Source organism: Pogona vitticeps, chromosome 3 (assembly GCF_051106095.1).
Source record: "Pogona vitticeps strain Pit_001003342236 chromosome 3, PviZW2.1, whole genome shotgun sequence".
Taxonomy (NCBI): domain Eukaryota; kingdom Metazoa; phylum Chordata; class Lepidosauria; order Squamata; family Agamidae; genus Pogona; species Pogona vitticeps.
The window spans coordinates 79,289,384-79,312,606 of NC_135785.1; the positions used below are offsets into that span (position 1 = coordinate 79,289,384).

The following is a 23,223-nucleotide window of genomic DNA, read 5'->3' on the forward strand; positions in this document are numbered from 1 at the left end:
CAGCAATGAGGATGGCATAATTGGAACATCCCCTCAAATTCGTGGTGAGTATATTCAAATAGTAGTGCCTGAATAGGGCATTGGCTTGTACGATTAGTGGTGGGGAATACATTAGTTTAGTATTCCCAACTGCTCTTCACAAGTGATTGTAGTTGTTGTTTAGTTGTTAAGTCGTGTCCGACTCTTTGTGACCCCATGGACCAGAGCACACCAGGCCCTCCTGTCTTCCACTGCTTTCCGGAGTTGGGTCAAATTCATGTTGGTAGCTTTGATGACACTGTCCAACCATCTCATCCTCTGTCATCCCCTTCTCCTCTTGCCTTCACACTTTCCCAACAAGTGATTTGTTTTTCTTGTTGTTTAGTCGTTAAGTCATGTCCGACTCTTCGTGACCCCATGGACCAGAGCACCAACAAGTGATACTCCTGTCAGTTCAGAGTCAGGACAATATTATCAGATGTTTCATAATTTTAAGTTCCTGCACAGCACAGAAGGGTAGTTGCATTCATAATTGTGCTGCTTTTCAAGCTTTAAACCATTTTACAAGCCCAATCAACTTCAGTGGCATTTTAAATTCCATTTTATGAGAACACATGTCAAAAGCTGGCATGAAAAAAGGCCAGTTCTGCGTATTTCCTTAGTATGAGTTACGATACCAAGATGTGCATTTTGGTTCACAAAATATTTTAGCATAGAATGCTGGGAATGATTTTAAAGGGACTTCATATCCTTTAAATTTAACATAGTGGATGTCTGTTGTATTATAGGCATTGCTAGCGTAAGGACAAGAAAACAATTCAGCTGGGTATTGAAGAGGTTAATAATTACAGTGTGTGTGTATGTCGGGGAGAAACTACAGCTATTGTCATTGAACCAAAGAAAAATATTACCAGATTGCTTGCTTTCAAGCTGGGTGAACCTCACAAAATTATGCCCGAAAGCAGGCCATTGCTGAGCATGAGATAGTTTATATATCGTATTTGTTCCTTTTGAAAAACTTCAGCCCAGCATACTTGGGACTACTTATTTTTGTCCTTAATTCACTCTATAAGGTTGAGAGATAGCCAGGAAGCTTACCCGGTGTCTTTGTTCCAGTTACTAGAGTGGGAATTTGAACTCCAGCTTCCTTGATCAAAATTCAGATACCCTTCTACGGAAAATCAGTGTGATGCAGTCAAATAAGATAACATTTCAAAAGTTGAGTGAAAAAGTTCAGAAGATACTAGCAGGATGAAGGAGAGAAGGAATAGCCACCTTTCAAGGTTGTGTATTTCCAAAAAGACAATGGCTTTTGCTGTGTTTCACATACATGCTCTTTATCTTTATCTTAGGTAACTGTTTTTCTTGCCTTTATTATCAGTCAGCATTTATTTATGTTGTTTCTTTTCTAGCCGGAAAATCTACAGAAGAATTGGCTTCGGGAATTTTATCAGGTACTGTGAAATCTTCTTTATACTCTGTTTATAATGTATTCAGACTATCACTACCTGAGGTATTAAGAATCTTCCTAGAAGCTGTGATTAGAGCTGCCAATTCTGCATACACTTAACTGGAAATAAACTCTGCTGAATTTGTTGGTGCTTACTTCTAAGTAAACATGTATATGCTTGAATTAAAGGGTAGTGTGGTCAAAACAAAATAAAATCCAAATGAAAAAATAGACAATACCTATATAGATCTCTAAAAAATCATCATACAATACAATACACTAACTCTTGTGGGTTAAAATGCCCTTTCATCAGGTTTGTACTAGTGTGAAGAAGTTAAAGTCCAAAGATAGTGCTTCAAAGCTGCTTATGTCAAAGGCAGCCACAATAAATATGTTTGCCTGGAAAGTAAGATTAACAAAGAATCACTTGTGTCAGTGTTTGGAAACAAAGTGAAGTCCTTGTTTTGATGATGCAAGCACATCATGACTTGAATAATTTTTTTTCTTGCATGTTACTTCTACCTCAGACATTCCTGTAATGGCATGTAAATTATTTAGGATGGATTGTACCATGCACCACTTTCTAGAACAATGGTTCCCAACCTTGGGTCACCAGATGTTCTCAGACTACGACTCACAGAAACCTTCACCACTAGCTGTTCTGGTCAGGATTTCTGGAAATTGTATTCCAAGAACATCTGGGGACCCAAGTTTGGGAACCATTGTTCTAGAAGCATTATGAATGAAGATATTGCAGTGATTGAGATCCATGGTGCTGTTCTTAACCACTTATATAGATACAAGGGCCTAGATATTTGGAATCAAGAAGAGTAAGATGGTTTTCAGTCTGGAACCCTTTGAAAATTAACCTTTTAGTGTACGTGTATACTTTTCTTGATATAGAGTAGATCTTTCAAATCAATTTGTATTGTTTAGCATTTGTAAAGAGTAGACATGGGCAAATTTGGTGGAGTGTGGGGGTCTTTTTCTGCCTTCACATATCTCTAGGGGCTACAGCAGCCACAAAATATGCCAGCAAATCCCCCCTCCCCACCAAAATAAGCCAAAACAAATGGGTTTGGGAAAGAATATTCGAGAATGTTAAACCATGCACTGAGGTGCTGAGACCTCTTTAAAAGGTGCATTTACACTTCTGGAGACTCCAAGGAGCTCTAGTTCATCTTTTTCTCAGGAAAAGATGACCAAGGGAGGACAGAAACAGCCTGGAAGGTGGTGCACCCTGCTATAGATATAAATCATGGTGTTTTTGTGTGCTTTTTGAATGATTAGCTCACGTTACAGTTATCCAGAGTAGAAGAATGGAAAGGAAGAAGTTGAAGAATGCAACAGTATAAACAATATTGTCTCTAAAAGGGTCAGTGCAAGAATTGATGGATAGCTCAGTGGCTTTGGTATCTGACTGTGGAGCCAGAGTTTAGGAGTTCATTCCCCATGGTGGCTTCTTGACAGGGGGTGGACTCATTTATCCCAAGCTCTGCTGTTCTAAGCATTTGCCATTTACCCTCAGTGTCTCCTTAAAATCCTGTATCTCTGCAGGGCCTACCTTGATGAAAACAGTTGCAGTTTGCCCTAGAGCAGCAATTCAAGGAATGTAGTCATAAGACCAAATAAAGCACGACAGCAGACAAGGTTGTGGTGGTGATGAGGCTTGGGAAAAGACACGGTTGGAGCATCTTTTTTAATGACATTCCTCTCCCCATGGTTTTGAGAGAGACCTCCAATGTGAAGCTTTCAGACTCTCTGCAGATGCAACTGAAGGAAGAGAGCGGAGAAATGACAAGGCCATGTTGTGGTGTACCTTTTATTATATGTGGCCATAGCACACATAATACCTCCACAACAGGTATTACTCCAGGAATAGCCAGGCTGCTTCTCTCCCACTGTTTTGGAGAACAACATCCATCAACCTCAGTTAATACTTGGGGATATTGAATGTTGTAATTCAAAATAATCTGGATAGTATTGTATTGCCTACCAACCCTTTCACTGAAAGAATTACTGAACCATTAGCCATAAAGTTAAAATATTTTTTTTAAAAAAATCAAAAATATTAACGTTGACTGTTCCAAGTTGGTGCATTCTGTTCATGCAGTATACGTTAGGGAAAATCAGTATGTGTTGTATTTCAACAGGCTGCTGTTAGAGATATCTCACCAGATGTCAACAGAGAAGAGTTGGAAAATGATTGTAGATAGTTTGTTTTGTAAAGTTAAAGCCACAGACCACATTTTTTTTCCGTGCCTTCTGAGGAATGTGATTTGCATGTGTAGTTGTGTCAACATCCTTTTCATAACCTCTTGTTAACCGAAAGTTGAACAGTCCTCCAAGTGGTGTATTCATGCTTTTAGAAAGAGGAAGATTTCTTAGTGGGGTTCCCAAGTATTTCTAGAAAGTATATTCTGTTCTTTTGACTGAGATGCCTTTTCTTTTCTTTTCTCTTATGAAATAAGACATGTTGAGGGCATTAATATAATATTACTGTTCATTTTTATGGGATTTCAAACAGTATTTGAATAAATCTACTGTTTTCACTTCCACATTTTGCTGTCCTGAACAGAATTGGCAAATTTAAGTATCTTAAGATGTGGTAATTTTTTTTTAAAGCTGGCTTGGTAGCTTAGTGATTTAGATCTCTGGCTGCAAAACCAGGGGTTGCGAGCGATTTACTGTAGTGAAACAGCAGTGAAATTGATCGCACAATGAAGGTCAGGTTTAGCCTCTGATGGTTTGGAGGAAGATCAGTGATAGCTCTCTTATCTGGGGAACCTGTTTATGCCTGCTGTGTGGGGTAAAGAGGGTCTGTGAGCCCATGAAATACCTCTTACAGTGCAGTCTTGTGCATGTCTACTCAGAAGCAAGTTACATAGATTCAGTGGAATTTGCTCCCAGATAAGCCTGTATAGGATCACACTGTTGCAAAGCAAACCTGTTTGGTGTCTGCAGATCCATTGGCTGAACAAGTTCTGCTATGGTCAGTGGATAAGGCACTTCCTTCCTTCCTTCCTTCCTTCCTTAAAAAATCTATTGGTTGCAACAAAGGGAAATTTTGTATATCAGTTCCAAGTTCGATACAACATTCCCCCAGTTCTTTGAAAGCGCTGGAGGACTAGTGGAAGGCTTTCAATCTGAAGGTTCACCCTCCTCCCTCAGCCATGGGAAGTCTGTGACTGCAGGACTTTCTACCTCAGAAGTTCATTGTTGGTTGGTTTTCTGCCTTGATACCTTTCTGTCTGCTAGTAGAATATCACTTATTCCTGTTACTTGGCTTCTTGGTGAAAATAGATTTGCTGTCTTCTATGATTGATTGGCCCAACTGTAGTTAAATTAATTTCTATATGGATAAAACAGTAGTTTTGATGCAGCAGATTTTTAGATGACATACACAAGTATGATAGTGAACATTGCCTACGAAAAAAACATTCTTTCCAGTGAGTGTCACTCCTTCTCATGTGACAAGACGTTTTCCTTTTTATATGTCAGAAAAGGAGGAACACCTCTCTTAAGACAATAGTTATCTGCAATATTCTTAACAACCTATTAGCCGGAGTCTTGTTTTTGATGTACACATGCAGGAGGTAATTTGCATAACACACTATGGCAAATTGCCACTGATTATAACAAGGTGCTGATAGCATTACATATATTGTGCAGTTGGGTACATGCCTCATAGTACTATCAGTGATTTGTTTGTTAGCAACAGTTTGTTGAGGTGGCTTACACAATACAATTTCTGCATGTATAACTCACCAGTAGGATTGTAGCCATTAAAAACAATTCTTTAAAAAATTGGGACATTTTCTGAGTTGGTTATAAAAACATAAGTGCATGTAGCTAAAACAGTATCGTCTAATTTTTAAAATTTTTAATTTTTTTCACAATAGTTCCTAGCCTATTTATAGGTATGACTTGATATGGACTTGTTCTAGTCAACAGCCTAACAGCTCATGCTGAAATCTTATTTATCATGGGAACAGAACATGTCCATGAGTCATGTGTTGCACAGATAATGTTGTAATGTTCTTTGTTTATTTCAGTGCTTTTAGTAGTATAAACCTTCTCAAGAGAAAGGAATGCAGATATTTTATAAATAAGACCCAATAAGCAGGAACAATATAGGTCAAGGTATGTGAACAGGTACATGAATATATTGATAGTGAGTCACCCAGTGTTTATACCAAGCTCAGTGCTGCCTGGTTCCAGGTCTCTAAGGTATCAGGCTCAGATCTATCCCAGTTATATTACCTTGGTTCCTTGGAGCTATAGATGCCAGAGATCAAACCTTGAATCCTTTGTATGTAAAGCAGAAAACATTGGTCCAATGGACTGTATTTCCAGCCCTATTGCCTGTACTCCTTGGGAAAATGGTGGTTCGTGATGATTTGTGGTTCATCACTATTCACAAACTTTCTGACAAAAGGAACTGTTTCATGGTTCAAGTGTTTCAGGACTTTGGGGAACAACAGAATAACCCATGTGTGAGTTAGAGATTCCAAACTCACAAGGAGTCTTTAGCTGACTCTGCTTCCCACTCCCTGTTTAAAGAGCATTTCCCTCAATGAACCTGCTTTGTGGGGCTATAACTTGTACATCCCAAATCCAATCTTTGCCAGACTTGGAGGAAGGGAGGAGGAGAATCAGCTGAAGAATCATTGTGAGTTTGGCATCTCTAATTCACACAGGGGCCCTTCTGCTCCCAGAAGTCCTGAACTGCGTGAAGCATACAAATCACCAAAGTGGATAATACTTCAGCATTTAGTTTCATTCTGGACAGGCACATTTCCCTGAAGCGTCCCAAAACAAACCATGAAATGACCCATTTCTTGAAGTGTCTTCTTTCTTTCTTTCTTTCTTTCTTTCTTTCTTTCTTTCTTTCTTTCTTTCTTTCTTTCTTTCTTTCTTTCTTTCTTTCTTTCTTTCTTTCTTTCATGCCCATCTCTACTATTGAACCTTAAAATTTTGATGTTAGTATATAATGTTATGATGAAAGACATTAGAGTAGGCCCATTTGAATCAATGGGACTTACGGAGGAGTTAATTCACTACAGTACTGGGCCTACAGCAATGCAATTTACTACATTAAGTGACAGGATTTTTGCCACTGTTTGTTAGTTTCCCATCTCATGTTCTCATTTCTCATTGCAACCAATAACAGCCTTCCCTAGTCTGCAGGCCTAGATGAGATGACATGAAGAAGTAAGGAGTATTGGTTCCCTGCGTAGTTTTTGCCTATCACAATGTATTTTTCATGGCAACTTTCCTTGAGCTTTGAGCTCCTGAAAGGAGAATTCAGTTTTATATTTTCATAGCTATAACTTTTATGTAAAGAGAGACAAATTATGTTACAGCAAATACTGTAATAACAATTGGTATCAATGACAAATCGGTGGTTTGGAAAGGAGATTGAATAAACCACAGAGGAGTTAGAGAGCATGTAGCCTCTAGTGTGATGTGACCATTTTTGGACTTGTACTTTTAGATAAACGCGGCTCCTGCCATTAATTGTTGATATAAAAATCCATCAGTGAAATGAATCTACCCTGTATGCTTTATCATCATCACCATAATGATGTGTCAGAGGATGCTGTTGAGGGAGAATATACATAGTCCTTCCATTTAAAGTATTGGCTTGAAATGTAATAACTTACTTTTTAATGCACAGGGAGAGAGAGAGTGAGTTTTCCTTATATTTTTAATGTAATTTTGCTGTTTTTTCTTCTGCTGTTAGGTTGTCACCCTCCAGCCTCCTATAAACAGTTAGTGCAGCCACTCGTCTTCCTTTTGAAGCTTGAAGCTTTCTTCATATATCCTTGCAATTTTTCAGCTCTTTGTTTTGCCTTTCAGTTCTTGTCATGCAGCCTCTTATAAAATACTCATAAATAAGTATTGAAACCTTGTGCTTTCTTTCAGTTTCCAAAACAGTTAACTAGACAGCAGTTCTGTGCAGGACAGGCTTATTGCAGTGCAAATTGTCAGAGCCACTGTAGCCTCTGACAGTCAAGGACTCAGGGTTTCAAGCCTTTCGTATGTATGTCACAGAGATTATTTGAGGAGGTATAGGAGGGACGTGGTGGCGCTGTGGGTTAAACCGCAGAAGCCTCTGTGCTGCAAGGTCAGAAGATCTGTAGGCGTAAGTTTGAATCCACATGATGGAGTGAGCCCCCATTGCTTGTCCCAGCTCCCGCCAACCTAGTGATTCGAAAGCATGCAAAATGCGGGTAGATAAATAGGTACCACCACGGTGGGAAGGTAATGGCTTTCCATGCCTCGGCGCGCTGGCGACGTGACCGCGGAAGATTGCCTTCGGACAAACACTAGCTCTGTGGGTTGGAAACAGAGATGAGCACCGCCCCCTAGAGTCAGACATGACTGGACAAATTATCAAGGGGAACTTTTACCTTTACCTAGGAGGAAGGGTTTTTAAAAAAATATATATATCCAGTTTCAAGAAATACGATATTATGAGTACAATGATTATTAAACAGAAGAGGCAAGTGATTCATTGTGTGTGTTATATAGAAGAAGTCTGTGAAGGAAGATTGTTTCACTACTGTTTACCTATGGCTGAAATGATCAAAAAGTGTTATTTATGGGACTAGTAATGAAGACTGTGCAAAGCCAGCTGGGGTGAGTCAGAAGTGGATGGCTCATGATGGAATATTACTGCTGCGCTTCCCAGGTAGCTTGTTAATCCACTTTCAGTTTTTTAGAAATAAAAATTTATACAAATTACAACCCATCAAAGGGTATCAAGTATCTCTATACACCCAGTATTCTGTATCCAATAATGATAGATAACACATTATATTTGTTAAGAAGCAGCTGTATGCTAATGGATAACATTTCAACTCCAGTGAACAGAAAGAGCACAGTAAGATTGATACTGAAACTAAGGAGAAAGAAAGCTCACTGGACATTTGCAGGAAAGAGTAATGCTCAACTAAAGTCATTCTGCAAGGCCATACATACAATGGAAGAAGCTATGATTGGCTAACTTATTCCAAAATAACCATGTGCATGGTTTGTGCTGATGGAACCTTCTTAGAAAAAAAAAGCCAACAATAAAAATAAACAAGCATTTATCACTCGGGACACAAATCCAGTTTGAGAACTGCAGATTTTTCTGGTTATATCCAGAAGATTGAAAAATTAACCTGAAGAATTTCCTTTTAAAGCCAATGGAACCCCATTAAAATAGTTTGAGAACTCCTTAACTCTATTAAAAAAAACCTTCCTAAATGTTTATATGAATATATTGTCTTTTTATATAAAATTAGAATTTATACCCACTGTGGTGTAGTGGACAGAGTGATAGGATAGGACTCAGGAGTCCTGGGTTTAAAACCGGGCTCAGCCATGGAGACTCACTGGGGATGTGGAATTGGTGAAGCCATTCCTTAAATATCTCACCTTGAAAGCCCTGTTAGGGTCACTCTAAGTCAGTTCCAACTTGATGGCACATAACAATAACAACAATGCCATAGTGATAAGTCAATTGAAGTTTTTTTTTTTTAAAGAAAGAGCATTTTAACAAATAAAATGTTTTAAAGCTGTTCTTAAATATTTTTTCTTTGGTTTTTATCGGTTCTGAAGACGATGGATCTCTTTCTACAGTGTGACTTAATTATTCTTCATTATGAACATAAATGTTCAGTAACTAAAATTTTTTTAAACTATCTTTTCTCTGAGGAAAAATATAGTTATATTCTTCAATTAGTGTATATATTAGATTAAAGTGAAGCAAGAAATCTTCTGTATGTGCTGGTTAATTAAAATCAACCTGTTAGCCATAGTATGTCCATTGGTTTCATTGACTTCAGAATCACAGGGCTGAAAATGACTTTGCCTTTTCTATGTGATATAGTCTTGAGAAAAGAAGCTTGAGGGGAGTTATGATAGCAACTTTTCAAATACTTGAAAGCCTGTCATGCAGAGGAGGGTCAGGATTTTTTCTCAATCATCTCAGAGTGAACAACAGACAACAATGGGCTCAAGTTACAGGAAGCCAGAGTCCGGCTGAATATCAGTAAAAAACATCCTAACTGTTAGAGCAGTACGGTAATGGAACCAATTACCTCTATAGGTTGTGAGTGCTCCAACACTGGTGGCATTCAAGAGAAATTTAGACAACCACCTGGCAGATACCCTTTGATTTATATTCTTGCATTGAGCAGGGGTTGGACTTGATGGCCTTATAGGCCCCTCCCAGCTTCATGATTCTATGGGAGAAGTTATCTTGAACTTTTTTTCATGATTATAGTAATCTTAGGAGAGGTGGAAGGGACCCTATGGATTATCAAGGGCAGTCCCTGTCATATTTCTACATACTATAGCATGACCCTGCATCTTGAGTGCTATCACAACTACAGCTGCCAGCCTTCTCCTTTTTGGCTAAAAAGAAAAGGGAATACAAAATATTATAATACCTCAAAGAGTAATAGCTTTATTTCAAGATTGAGATTTTGTGTATTAAAACTGGGTGTCTTGGATAGCAGATTTTGATCCATGAAACCTCACCATGAAATAAAACTGTCTTCAAAGTGCTACAGTATTTTGCCTTCCCTGCCACCTTTGGTCTTTTCTTTTCCTTTGCCAATTTTAGTCTAGTGATGCTGCTCCTGATGTGAAAACTGTTAAGTTCAGGAAGGTCATATGTCCTAACATAAGATCTTATTTCTGCACCCTCAGAGAGACACCCATGCAAGAGTCTTACAATTTTATTTGACCACCTTCCATTGACCCAAATATAAGCAGAGGCACCCAATTTTATCACAAAAAACTGGGAAAACTTATTGACTCCAGTATAAGCCGAGGGTGGAAAATGCAGCAGCTACTGGTAAATTTCAAAAATAAAAATAGATACCAATAAAATTACATTAATTGAGGCATGAGTAGGTTAAATGTTTCTGAAGATACTGCCCTTCTGAGCTGAAAGACGCACTTCTCTGCCTGTGGAGGGAGGACTCATACCGGATGCTGCGCTTACTTGTTGCTCTAATGCTGCGTAACAAGATGGAGAGAGATGGAGGATGGAGGAGGAAGGTGGGAGGAGGAAGGTGGGTACATAGAATATGCAGAAGGAGGAGGACGGGAGTGTCCTGGAAGCGCAAATGTAGTGTATTTAACCCGGGTCATCGGACCATCCACAGAGACTGCAGGCACCTGTAGATTAGTGGGGGAGTCCAGAAAACACCCGTACTGCAGGGGAGAACATGTAATTTTGACACTGGCTCAAGTATAAGCTGATGGGGTGCTTTTTCAGCAAAAGAATTGTGCTGAAAAACTAGGCTTATACTCGAGTATATGCTTCAGAATCTTTGCCTGTAACTAGAGTCTTAACATAAGGCTGCTTAGCTTCTTCAAGCCTTATTCTCCTACAGGCAGTCTAGATCACAGTAAACAATTCCCATTTCTGATGTGGTTGGGCTATAGTGTCTCACAACACTGCCCTTTGGTGTTGCTGGTTAGGGTTTCTGGGGGCTTAGTCACAGTCACAGAGTTAGTTCTCATAAGGAGGTGAAATGGGCATTTTCTTCCTGTGGAGAGGGAGAGTGGGCATACAAATAAAACATAAGTAACAATTTTAATGCATAGAAAATGTGTTAGCAGTACATTTAAATTACTTATTTTTAAAGTAGTAGACAAAAGTGATGATTTATAGGGGGAAGTTAAAAATTTAGCACAAAAGTGCTAATTTTCATGCTTTATTTCCATGTTTTAGTTGTGAAGTAGAAAGTAGTTTCAGTGAACTGTAAGCAAAAGGTCATCTTAGCAAAATGTCAAGTGAAAGGTGAGGATAGAGGGAAAAAAGTAAGAAAGGAGAACTAACATCCATGTGTGTAACAGGTGAAATAAAAGAAAAGGTGTACTGCATTTTTCCACAACCCATTGTAGCACTCATTGGGGGGAAAAGGGAGAAACAGATTGGAGTATTGCTGGGTGTAGGACTCTTCTAGATGTACACATAGGGGAGAGGTCTTTGCAAGTTTTCTGTTCATTGTTGATTTCACTTGGGGTAACCTATGCCACCAGATAGAGGATCTGCTGTGAAATAATACACATCATAAGCTGTTGATGTTATATGAGCCTTGTTTTGATGGCTGAGATTAAGCTGCTGGGTGGAATGAGGATTAGCACTCCCCTCTCATATTTGACCAGCTGTTGTATACATGAATTGTGCATTTGTCCTTGTCTTGAGACTTCAGGTTGGGGCTTGTTAAAAAGCCACACCAACAAGCTAAGTAAGGATGAATGAACTTGCAGTGCACTGTTTTGCTGAACTTGCTTATATTTGATGACACTGTGGTAACACCACCATAAGTAAGGTGGAAGAAAATATTCTAATAAGGTTAGCTTACCTTTCTTTGATCTATTTGTATACAACCCCCCCCCATTGTACTTCAGAAGGTGGGCTGTACTCGGAGCGGAGTGTTGAAAGACATGTATGACAAGAATATTAACCATTTGGGGATAGTTTGATTTTTACATCACAGTTCTAGGTAGGGGTACTTTATCATTCAGCGTGATACTTCATAAATGTCCTGATTCAGTTCAGCCTGCTTCGTGTGATTTGATTTGGATGTGATTTGATTTGGATCTGAAACCCCAGTCAAGATTTGGAAATCCAAATATTCATACCTCCTCCCACTCCTATGACAATTTTTGGATTTTTTTTAAAGATACCTTTTTTCTGTCTGAAATTGCTGAAATTTACAGGTATAACCATCAGCTCAACATTATGCAAGTGGGTGTGGGGAATTCTGTGCCACACACCTTGTAGATTTATGTGTGTGTAACTACCAATACGATTTTAAATGTCTTGGAAGAGCTGAAAGAACTTTGTAGGCATAATGGTTATTGTGGGTTTTTCGGGCTCTTTGGCCGTGTTCTGAAGGTTGCTCTTCCTAACGTTTCGCCAGTCTCTGTGGCCGGCATCTTCAGAGAACAGCACTCTGTGCTCTGGTGTGGTTGGCTTTGGGAGTGCAGTATTTATGGCTGTGAGATAGGCCTTTGTCTTTTTCTGTAGATGGGTGATTAGTGTGTATTGTTGTGGGTGTATTGTTGTGCTAAGGAGAAGAGATTATCTGTTCCTGTGGTTGATGGGTGTCATTAGCTGGTCTTTTGTGTGTAGTGATCCCTTGTCCTTGTGGCTGAGTAGAGTTCGTTGACCTTTTGCACACTGTATTTTTGAGAGCTAGGAGCCAGGTTTTGTTGAGCTTCACACTTTCCTCTTTTGTGTTGAAGTTTTGCTGGTGCCCATCTACAGAAAAAGACAAAGGCCTATCTCACAGCCATAAATACTGCACTCCCAAAGCCAACCACACCAGAGCACAGAGTCCTGTCCTCTGAAGATGCCGACCACAGAGACTGGTGAAACATTAGGAAGAACAACCTTCAGAACACGGCCAAAGAGCCCGAAAAACCTACAACAACCATTAGATCCCGGCCATGAAAGCCTTCGCAAATATATTTGTAGGCATAATCGCCTCTTTTGAGGGAATGAAGGCTGACAAGTTTCATTTGAAAACTTGCTCAGCTTCTGTGTCTGAGCTCCCCCCCCCCAATTTTGCGGATATCCAAAAAAGGGCACATTTATTTCCTGCGTGTTCCTTGTGGAATATTGTTCTGAAAATGACACGCAGCACAGAAAACTGATCCATGGTAAGAAGCCTGTAAAGTTTCAGAAAGAATTGCTACGGAACAGTACAGCAACTGAGCAAAAGAGGATGGCACAGAGAGGGAGGGGTGATGTTACTGCTTCTCAAGTTAATAATAAAGATTAATTATGCCCTGTCAAGTCCGTTCCAGCTTAAACAACCACTCTCCCAATATTTTCTGGGTTTAAATTACTGCCAGGTAGATGACTAGTGTCTGCTTCTGCTGGTGCTCTGGGTCTGTATGGCTTGCCCAAAGCTTCACAGGTGGAAGGACACGTAATCCCATTAGCCATACATGCTCTGGGTGATCTTGTTTGGATTTCTTTCTGGGTAGCACAGTGACAATCTGAACCCCTGAGTCCTCCTGCCTTCACAGTAAGGTGCTCCAGTCCACTGAGTTATAGATCAGTGGTTCTTAACGTGGGCAGTAATGCCCCCCAGGGGGCGATTTCATTTTTCAGGGGGGTGGTAGAACGAAAAGGGGCAGTGTGGGGGTGAAAGAACAGAAGGGGGCGGTAGGGGGGCACTGGAGTGAGCCAAACCTGTGAAGGTGACTACAGCCGCAGTGCTGGCAGTAGATCCGGTGCTTCTGCTGCCGCCAGATGATCCAGCTCTTTCTACCTGCCACGTCTCACCTTTCTCCTTTAGGGGAGCACTGAGTGTGGATCGGGTAGAAGGAAAGGGTCTCTTGGGTTCACGTCCTCGCCCCGTGAAGCGCTGCCTCGCACCCGGGTGGGGAGGGAGACTAGGTAGGTAGGTAGGTAGGTAGGTAGGTAGGTAGGTAGGTAGGTAGGTAGGTAGGTAGGTAGGTAGGTAAGATATCACCTCAGGGAGGGGGGCGATGATAACTTCCTCAATGGCTCAAGGGGGCGTTTCTTTCAAAAAGGTTAAGAACCGCTGTTATAGATGAGCTCTTCCCATTAACCAACCACCTCACATTTCATACTGGTCCACCATGTATTTCTGTGCGAGTGCGATTTAATAGAATCAGTTTTCCTGAAAATTCTCTGCCTCATTCCTCAGAGGGGAGTTGTTTGCTGCAGGCAACCAAATAAGAGCTTCCAGGCAAGCTTGCTTCAGGCTGAAAGCAGTCACTAATTGAGAGGTTAGCGCTATGAAAAATCACCAGTTCCATTTACGTTCTTGACAAACCTCCCCATCGCCACTAAACAATATTAAAATATTCAAGGTTGGGGCTTACAGCCAACATAGAACTTGCACATGAATACGTGTGTTTCAAAAAGAAGGCAAAGATCAATTGTGTGTCCTTTTTATCTTCCCTGAAAAACCTTTCCTGCCATTCTCTGAGGGGTTTGGAGGTCAGCAGCAGCTCATTCCCTGAGATTCAGGGCAACCCTTGAGGCCAGGTGGGCAAACAGCCTGCGTGCAGATCTTCGTGATTTCACAGAGGGAAGACAGACAAAGGTTGGGGGAAACTGAACTGCTTCTTGGCCAGCCAGTCATGGAAATAAGACACAAGGGGACTCTGGATAAATGGAATCAAAATACAGATAAGACTATGACAGGGCAAGAGCCAGGGCAGGAGCATTTTTGCCTGCTGGCCAGGCAATGAAATGTGCCTGCCCAGCTACTGCTGCAGTTGCTGCCATTCCTGGTAAGGTCTGTGTCAGTGTGGCTGACATATAACAAATGAATCACAGGGAGACCTTCCAAGCCCTGCACTGATGTTGGGGGTTGTGGAAAGTTCACTGTCAGCCCATGGGGAGCATTTTTCTAGGCCCTGCTGCTAGAAATTATACAAGAGGGCTCACCGTTCATAATACCAGCACTCTAGTCCCAGCTTTCTCCAAGGTAGGCTTCAGCAGTATGTGGACCGAGAACTCCCAGAAGTACAAGCTGGATTCCGAAGAGGCAGAGGAACTCGAGACCAAATTGCTAACTTGCGCTGGATTATGGAGAAAGCCAGAGAGTTCCAGAAAAATATCTACTTCTGCTTCATTGACTATGCAAAAGCCTTTGACTGTGTGGACCACAGCAAACTATGGCAAGTCCTAAAAGAAATGGGCGTGCCTGACCACCTTATCCATCTCCTGAGAAACCTATATGTGGGACAGGAAGCAACAGTTAGAACTGGATATGGAACAACTGAGTGGTTCAAAATTGGGAAAGGAGTACGGCAAGGCTGTATACTGTCCCCCAGCTTATTTAACATATGCAGAATACATCATGCGGAAGGCTGGACTGGAAGAAACCCAAGCCGGAATTAAGATTGCCGGAAGAAATATCAACAACCTCCGATATGCAGATGATACCACTCTGGTGGCAGAAAGTGAGGAGGAATTAAAGAACCTCTTAATAAGGGTGAAAGAGGAGAGTGCAAAAAACGGTCTGAAACTCAACATCAAAAAAACTAAGATCATGGCCACCGGTCCCATCACCTCCTGGGAAATAGAAGGGGAAGATATGGAGGCAGTGTCAAATTTTATCTTCCTGGGCTCCATGATCACTGCAGATGGAGAGAGCAGCCCTGAAATTAAAAGACGCCTTCTTCTTGGGAGGAAAGTGATGACAAATCTTGACAGCATCTTGAAAAGCAGAGACATCACCTTGCCAACAAAAGTCCGAATAGTCAAAGCTATGGTTTTTCCTGTTGTGATGTATGGAAGTGAGAACTGGACCATAAAGAAAGCAGACTGCCGAAGAATTGACACCTTTGAATTGTGGTGCTGGAGGAGGCTCTTGAGAATCCCCTGGACTGCAAGGAGAACAAACCTATCAGTTCTAAAGGAAATCAACCCTGAGTGCTCACTGGAAGGACAGATCCTGAAGCTGAGGCTCCAGTACTTTGGCCATCTCACGAGAAGAAAAGAGTCCTTGGAAAAAACCCTGATGTTAGGAAGGTGTGACGGCAAGAGGAGAAGGGGACGACCGAGGATGAGATGGCTGGACAGTGTCTGCGAAACAACCAACATGAACCTGACACAACTCCGGGAGGCAGTAGAAGACAGGAGGGCCTGGCGTGCTCTGGTCCATGGGGTCACGAAGAGTCGGACACGACTAAACGACTAAACACACACACACAGTCCCAGCTTTGCTCTATGTGTCACAACGGGCTGCAGGAAATGTGCATCAGGTGTTTTGCTGGCCTCCTGTTTTTTTGGTGGCACTGGCATTGCACAGGCACCTCACACTCAAAATATACCTTCTTGTTCTGCTGGTGACCCCTAGTGCCAGCTGGAAATGGGTGCATAGGCTCGAAAGCCATGTTGCAGTGATGAATCAAACTTGTTCCTTGTCTCTCACCACTTGTCCTGAGATCCTGTCTTCCCTCCTGAAGACCTAGAGAAGCATCACACTTCTCTGGTGCTCTGACATCTGACAGTCCTGGCTGTAAACCTTAACCACACTACAAGAGTCTTCTTTTCCAAACAAGCTAGAAATTAGAGATATCAAGGCCTAAACAAAGAAGACTTTCTCTCTACCTCCCATGTTCTCCCCGAACGTCAGGAAAGTGTTTTTTTCCTCCTCAATGTTCTCACCACCATCCAATCTTCACATCTCTGTCAGAAAGATGAAGGGGACAGAGAGCTCCTTATTTCTTCTCTGAACCGAACTGCTGGTCTGTATTCAGAGGTTTATGTTTCTCCACCCATGAGATTTCTTATAGCCTCCACTTTTCTTAATCTGCAAAATGTCTTCTAACGAGTTTTGTGAGATATTTCAGGTTCATCTTATGAATAGTGTTTAATACTACATATCAGGCTATACATTTTTATGAACTGTGTGTCCTAGTTGGTTACTTTATGTTTTAGTGTTAAGACTCCTGTGTGCTAAAGCTGCTTCAGCTCAAGTGGAAAGGCTTGAGTTTAAGCTTAGTGTTTACGGGGTTTGTGAAGGGGAAGGGCAGAAGAGCTTGAGTTTTATCACATTTGGGACAGCAGCCAAACCCTTCGTCTGACATCATGGAAACTTGTGGTATTCTCTCTCTGTGTGTGTGCGTGCGCGTCTGAGCACTCAGCAGCAAGAAAAGACATGCAGTGCCTGAAGAGCCCTATCTTCTTAGGCCTTTTTAAGCTTCTATGAAACCAATCAGTATGACAGCAGACTGTGTTCAATAGCCAGTAATATCATTTGTGTTTTAGTAAGTTCTAATGAAATAGCCCAGGAAGTCTTCTTAAAATATGCTTTTATAAACAAGCTTTATACTGACAGACAGGTTTAGGAAAGAGGTACCTCAACAGACTTGTTTCCACTTCTTTCCTTTCATTAGAATTACAGAGAACTGTAGTAAAATGAGCTGAACATCCTTAGCCATTTGCCTTCAATCTGGGCAGGGGCAATCTGCCCAGATTTTTTGCACATTGATCCTCCCCCATACATACACTGATTAGAGAGAAGGAAAGACATTCTTCTGCATTTAGACATGGGATGGGAGGGGGTTCTATGTCCTGTCTTGTGCCTGTGAAGAGCCCTCAGCCCTGTCACTTGCCAAGCATGTGAGAAAGACCTTAGCGTTCATGTCCGTGCATGCAGATGCATGCGTACTCTCTTTCTTAACATTTAAAATACTTGAACCAAGTGTTCATAATCCTTTTTTTCTGAATCAGAAAGAGACTGAGTCCCGCCTTTAACCCTGATTCCTTCACAGAAAGTAATCATAAAGTGAAACAATTAGTTTCCTAGATACTATTTCTGATAAACAAACAGGAATGAAAAGTTTTTGCCCGTATTTGTATGAACATACATTTTAATTCCTGACACAGACTTCCATCATGGTTTTCCACCTGGAATATATGGTGGGTGTTTGCAAGTTTAACTTTTTTTTTTGTTAAACTATTCCCGCAAGTAGAGAAGTCTACTGGAAAAACCATAGCTTTGACTATGCGGACCTTTGTCGGGAAGGTGATGTCTCTGCATTTTAAGATGATGTCTAGGTTTGTCATCGCTTTCCCCCCAAGAAGCAGGTGTTTTTTGATTTCGTGGCTGCTGTCACCATCTGCAGTGATCATGGAGCCCAAGAAAGTAAAATCTTTCACTGCCTCCATATCTTCCCCTTCTATTTGCCAGGAGGTGATGGGACCAGTGGCCATGATCTTAGTTTTTTTGATCAGCTTCTGACCATTTTTTGCACTCTCCTCTTTCACCCTTATTAAGAGGTTCTTTAATTCCTCCTCACATTCTGCCATCAGAGTGGTATCATCTGAGGTTATTGATATTTCTTCCAGCAGTCTTAATTCTGGTTTGGGATTCCTCCAGTCCAGCCTTTTGCATGATGTATTCTGCATATAAGTTAAATAAGCTGGGGGACAGTATACAGCCTTGTCGTACTCCTTTCCCAATTTTGAACCAATCAGATGTTCCATATCCAGTTCTAACTGTTGCTTCCTGTCCCACATATAGGTTTCTCTGGAGATAGTCAAGTTGGTCAGGCACTCCCATTTCTTTAAGGACTTGCCATAGTTTGTTGTGGTCCACACAGTCAAAGGCTTTTGCATAGTCAATGAAGCAGAAGTAGATATTTTTCAGGAACTCTTTGGCTTTCTCCATAATCCAGCACATGTTAGCAATTTGGTCTCGAGTTCCTCTGCCCCTTCGGAATCCAGCTTGTACTTCCTGGGAGTTCTCAGTCCACATACTGCTGAAGCCTACCTTGTAGGATTTTGAGCATAACCTTGCTAGTGTGTGAAATGAGTGCAATTGTACGGTAGTTGGGGCATTCTTTGGCACTGCCTTTCTTTGGGATTGGGATGTAGACTGATCTTTTCCAATCCTCTGGCTACTGCTGAGTTTTCCAAACTTGCTGGCATATTGAATGTAACACCTTAACATCGTCATCTTTTAAGATTTTAAATAGTTGAATTGGAATGCCATCACCTCCACTGGCCTTGTTTTTAGCCATGCTTTCTAAGGCCCACTTACTTCACTCTCCAGGATGTCTGGGTCAAGGTCAGCAGCCACACTATCTGTGTTGTCCGGGACATCCAGATCTTTCCTGTATAATTCCTCTGTGTATTCATGCCACCTCTTCTTGACGTCTTCTGCTTCTGTTAGGTCCCTACCACTTTTGTCCTTTATCATGTCCATTTTTGCACAAAATGTTCCTTTAATATCTCCAATTTTCTTGAGCAGATCTCTGAATGAAGAGGAGGGACCTAGAGAATGTACTCTGTCAAAAGCATACAATTGATTTATTTGCTTACAATTTCCCCACCATAAGCAATTAAAAGTGTTGTTGTTTAGTCATTAAGTTGTGTCCGACACTTCATAACCCCATGGACCAGAGCATGCCAGGCACTCCTGCCTTCCACTGCCTCCCGGAGTTTGGTCAAATAACTGTTGATAGCTTCGATAACACTGTCCAGCCATCTCATCCTCTGTCGTCTCCTTCTCCTCTTCCCTTCACACTTTCCCAACATCAGGGTCTTTTCCAAAGAGTCTTCTCTCCTCACGAGATGGCCAAAGTATTGGAGCCTCAGCTTCAGGATCTGTCCTTCCAATGAGCACTCAGGGTTGATTTCCTTCAGAACGGATAGGTTTGATTTTCTTGCAGTCCAGGGGACTCTCAAGAGTCTCCTACAGCACCACAATTCAAAAGCATCAATTCTTCAGCGGTCAACCTTCTTTATGGTCCAGCTCTCACTTCCATACATCGCTACTGGAAAAACCATAGCTTTGACTATGTGGACCTTTGTTGGGAAGGTGATGTCTCCGCCTTTTAAGATGATGTCTAGGTTTGTTATCGCTTTCCTCCCAAGAAGCAGGCGTCTTTTAATTTCGTGGTTGCTGTCACCATCTGCAGTGATCATGGAGCCCAAGAAAGTAAAATCTGTCACTGTCTCCATATCTTCCCCTTCTATTTGCCAGGAGGTGATGGGACCAGTGGCCATGATCTTAGTTTTTTTGGTGTTGAGCTTCAGACCATTTTTTGCACTCTCCTCTTTCACCCTCATTAAGAGGTTCTTTAATTCTGCCTCATATTCTGCCATCAGAGTGGTATCATCTGAGGTTGTTGATATTTCTTCCAGCAGTCTGAATTCTGGCTTGGGATTCCTCCAGTCCAGCCTTCCGCATGTTGTATTCTGCATATAAGTTAAATAAACTGGGGGACAATATACAGCCTTGTCGTACTCCTTTCCCAATTTTAAACCAATCAGTTGTTCCATATCCAGTTCTAACTGTTGCTTCCTGTCCCACATATAGATTTCTCAGGAGGCAGATAAGGTGCTCAGGCACTCCCATTTCTTTAAGGACTTGCCATAGTTTGCTGTGGTCCACATAGTCAAAGGCTTTTGAGTAGTCAATGAAGCAGAAGTAGATGTTTTTCTGGAATTTTCTGGCTTTCTCCATAATCCAGTGCATTTTGGCAATTTGGTCTCTAGTTCCTCTGCCCCATCGAAATCCAGCTTGTACTTCTGGGAGTTCTCGATCCACATACTGCAGAAGCCTACCTTAGAGGATTTTGAGCATAACCTTGCTAGTGTGTGAAACGAGTTCAATTGTAGGGTAGTTGAAGCATTCTTTGGCACCGTCCTTCTTTGGGATTGGGATGTAAACTGATCTTTTCCAATCCTCTGGCTACTGCTGAGTTTTGAATGTAACACCTTAACATTGTTAAGATTTTAAATAGTTTAACTGGAATGCCATCACCTCCACTGGCCTTGTTTTTAGCCAGGCTTTCTAAGGCCCACTTACTTCACTCTCCAGGATGTCTGGGTCAAGGTCAGCAGCCACACTATCTGTGTTGTCCGGGACATCCAGATCTTTCCTGTATAATTCCTCTGTGTATTCGTGCCACCTCTTCTTGATGTCTTCTGCTTCTGTGAGGTCCCTACCATTTTTGTTCTTTATCATGTCCATCTTTGCACAAAATGTTCATTTAATATCTCCAATTTTCTTGAAGAGATCTGTGGTTTTTTCCTTCTATTATTTTCCTCTATTTCTTTGTACTGTTCGTTTAAGAAGGCCATCTTGTCTCTCCTTGCTATTCTAGAGTGGTCTTTTAGACCAGATGGGCGGGGTATAAATCAAATAAATAAATAAAAATAAAATAAAATAAATAAATTCTTTCGAAGTCTGCATTCAATTTTCTGTAACTTTCCCTATCTCCCTTACATTTTTTCCCCTTCTCATCTCTGCTGTAAGGCCTCGTTGGACAGCCACTTGGCTTTCTTGGATTTACTTTTCTTTGGGATGGTTTTTGTTGCTGCCTCCTGTATGTTACGAGTCTCCATCCGTAGTTCTTCAGGCACTCTGTCCACCAAATCTAGTTCCTTAAATCTGTTCTTCATTTCCACTGTGTATTGATAAGGCATTTGGTTTAGATTATACGTGACTAGCCCAGTGGTTTTTTCCTACTTTCTTCAGTTTAAGCTTGAGTTTTGCTATAGGAAGCTGATGATCAGAGCCACAACCAGCTCCAGGTCTTGTTTTTGCTGACTGTATAGAGCTTCTCCATCTTTGGCTGCAGAGAATATACAGTGGGGTCTTGACTTGAGAACTTAATCCGTATTGGAAGGTGGTTCTCAAGTCAAAAGGTTCTCAGGTCAAATCTGCATTTCCCATAGGAATGCATTGAAAACCATTTGATCCGTATCTGCTCTTTTCCGTCCATAGAAACTAATGGGAAGCTGCTATTCTGCCTTCGACCACTAGAGGGGGATATTTTGTTTCTTTTTTTCTTAGGTCAAGAAAGGTACAGGGAAGGCAGGGAAAATACAGTCCAGGCAGTACCAGGCAGTCTGAAGACTGTCTCCCAACCCACTCTCTAAACACTGGGAGGAGTGAAGAAGCAGACAGGCACCCTTTTCACTGGCCAACAGTTAACTGAAAGTTCAAATTTTGCACTTTCCCTGCCTCCCACATGTTTTTTTTTCAGTTCTTAACTCAAATCTAAGTACGTAAGTCAAGTCAATATTTTCCTATGAGAGCAGTTCGTAAGTCAAAATGTTCGTAACTCAGGCCGTTCGTAAGTCAAGACCCCACTGTAATCAATCTGATTTCAGTATTGCCTATCTGGTGATGTCCATGTGTAGAGTCGCCTCTTGTGTTGTTGGAAAAGAGTGTTTTTGATGACCACTACACACAAAAGACCAGCTAACGACACAAATCAATCACAGTGACAGATAATCTCTCCCCCTTATCACAACAATACACCCAGAACAAAAACACACTGATCACCATAATCACGCATCTCCTGAAAAGGAAAAAAGCTGATCTCACACCCATAAATACTCAGCTCCCTGACAAACTGCACCAAAACACAGAGTGCTGTCCTCTGAAGATGCCGGCCACAGAGACTGGCGAAACGTTAGGAAGGACAACCTTCAGAACACGGCCAAAGAGCCCGAAAAACCCACAGCAACCATGCCTCGGTAATCCCTCCATGGAAGAAGCTTCTCAAAGTTGCACCTCATCTCTGGCTTCTAGCTATTCTCCAGAGTGGAGCCAGTTTACACAGCAGACTCTAAGCAAGCTCTCTCCATTGCAGGAAAGCCGACATCATGAACCAGACTAAAGTCGGGACGGATCACAACTATTTTCTTTGTAAATAATTTCCCTATGTGAGAGAAGAGCTCTTCACACTGAAAGAAGCCTTGCAAGATACACTATACCCAGACAATACTAGAGTTGATGTAGTTGCCACCATATTACTTTGTCACAGTGCCCCACTTCTATCAGGGTATTTCCCACCATCCCTTTTTGACTTTCCCGGGGTGCAAAGAGAGACACATTGATGCTCTCTCTGTGGCCTGCCTATGTTATTTCTGGTGCCAAAGTTATCTCCTGCTTCTTAGTAGGAGGGGCATAACAATCTGGCACTAAAATCAGCAGAATTAAGGCAGAGACATTCCGAGAGACATTTTGAATCTATATCCCAGAACAGATACAAACATATTCAACATCAAACCTCTGAGATGGGGAGGCAAATCTCTGAGGTCGAGATCTCCAGTTACACACATGACACTGAAGTTGCCTCAGCCAGATAGGTCTCGGTTGTTCTTGAAATTCCCTGTCTCAACTGAAAAGTGCCGAAAGAAGGCATCTAGGCTTCCCTCAGAATTGAACCCTCAGTTTGGAAGAGTGCTAACACTAGCCAAACCAAGTAACAGCATTGGACTCGCCTTACTGGAACCATTCCCTCATCAAGTCATCTAAAGA

The 23,223-nt window shown here is 41.5% G+C and overlaps 1 protein-coding gene across 4 annotated transcripts in view; it reads left to right on the plus strand.

Moving 5' to 3' along the window:
- Positions 1 to 23,223, plus strand: part of INPP5A (inositol polyphosphate-5-phosphatase A) — a 329,370-nt gene that overhangs the window by 74,813 nt on the left and 231,334 nt on the right. For 2 of the 4 annotated variants that reach the window (XM_020794993.3, XM_078391263.1), the window contains exon 2: positions 1,392 to 1,433. The exons of the other annotated variants lie outside the window; for them this stretch is intronic. In XM_020794993.3, coding sequence (XP_020650652.2) covers positions 1,392 to 1,433 — 42 coding nt within the window. The remainder of the gene's footprint in view (positions 1 to 1,391; positions 1,434 to 23,223) is intronic. 4 annotated transcript variants of the gene reach the window in all.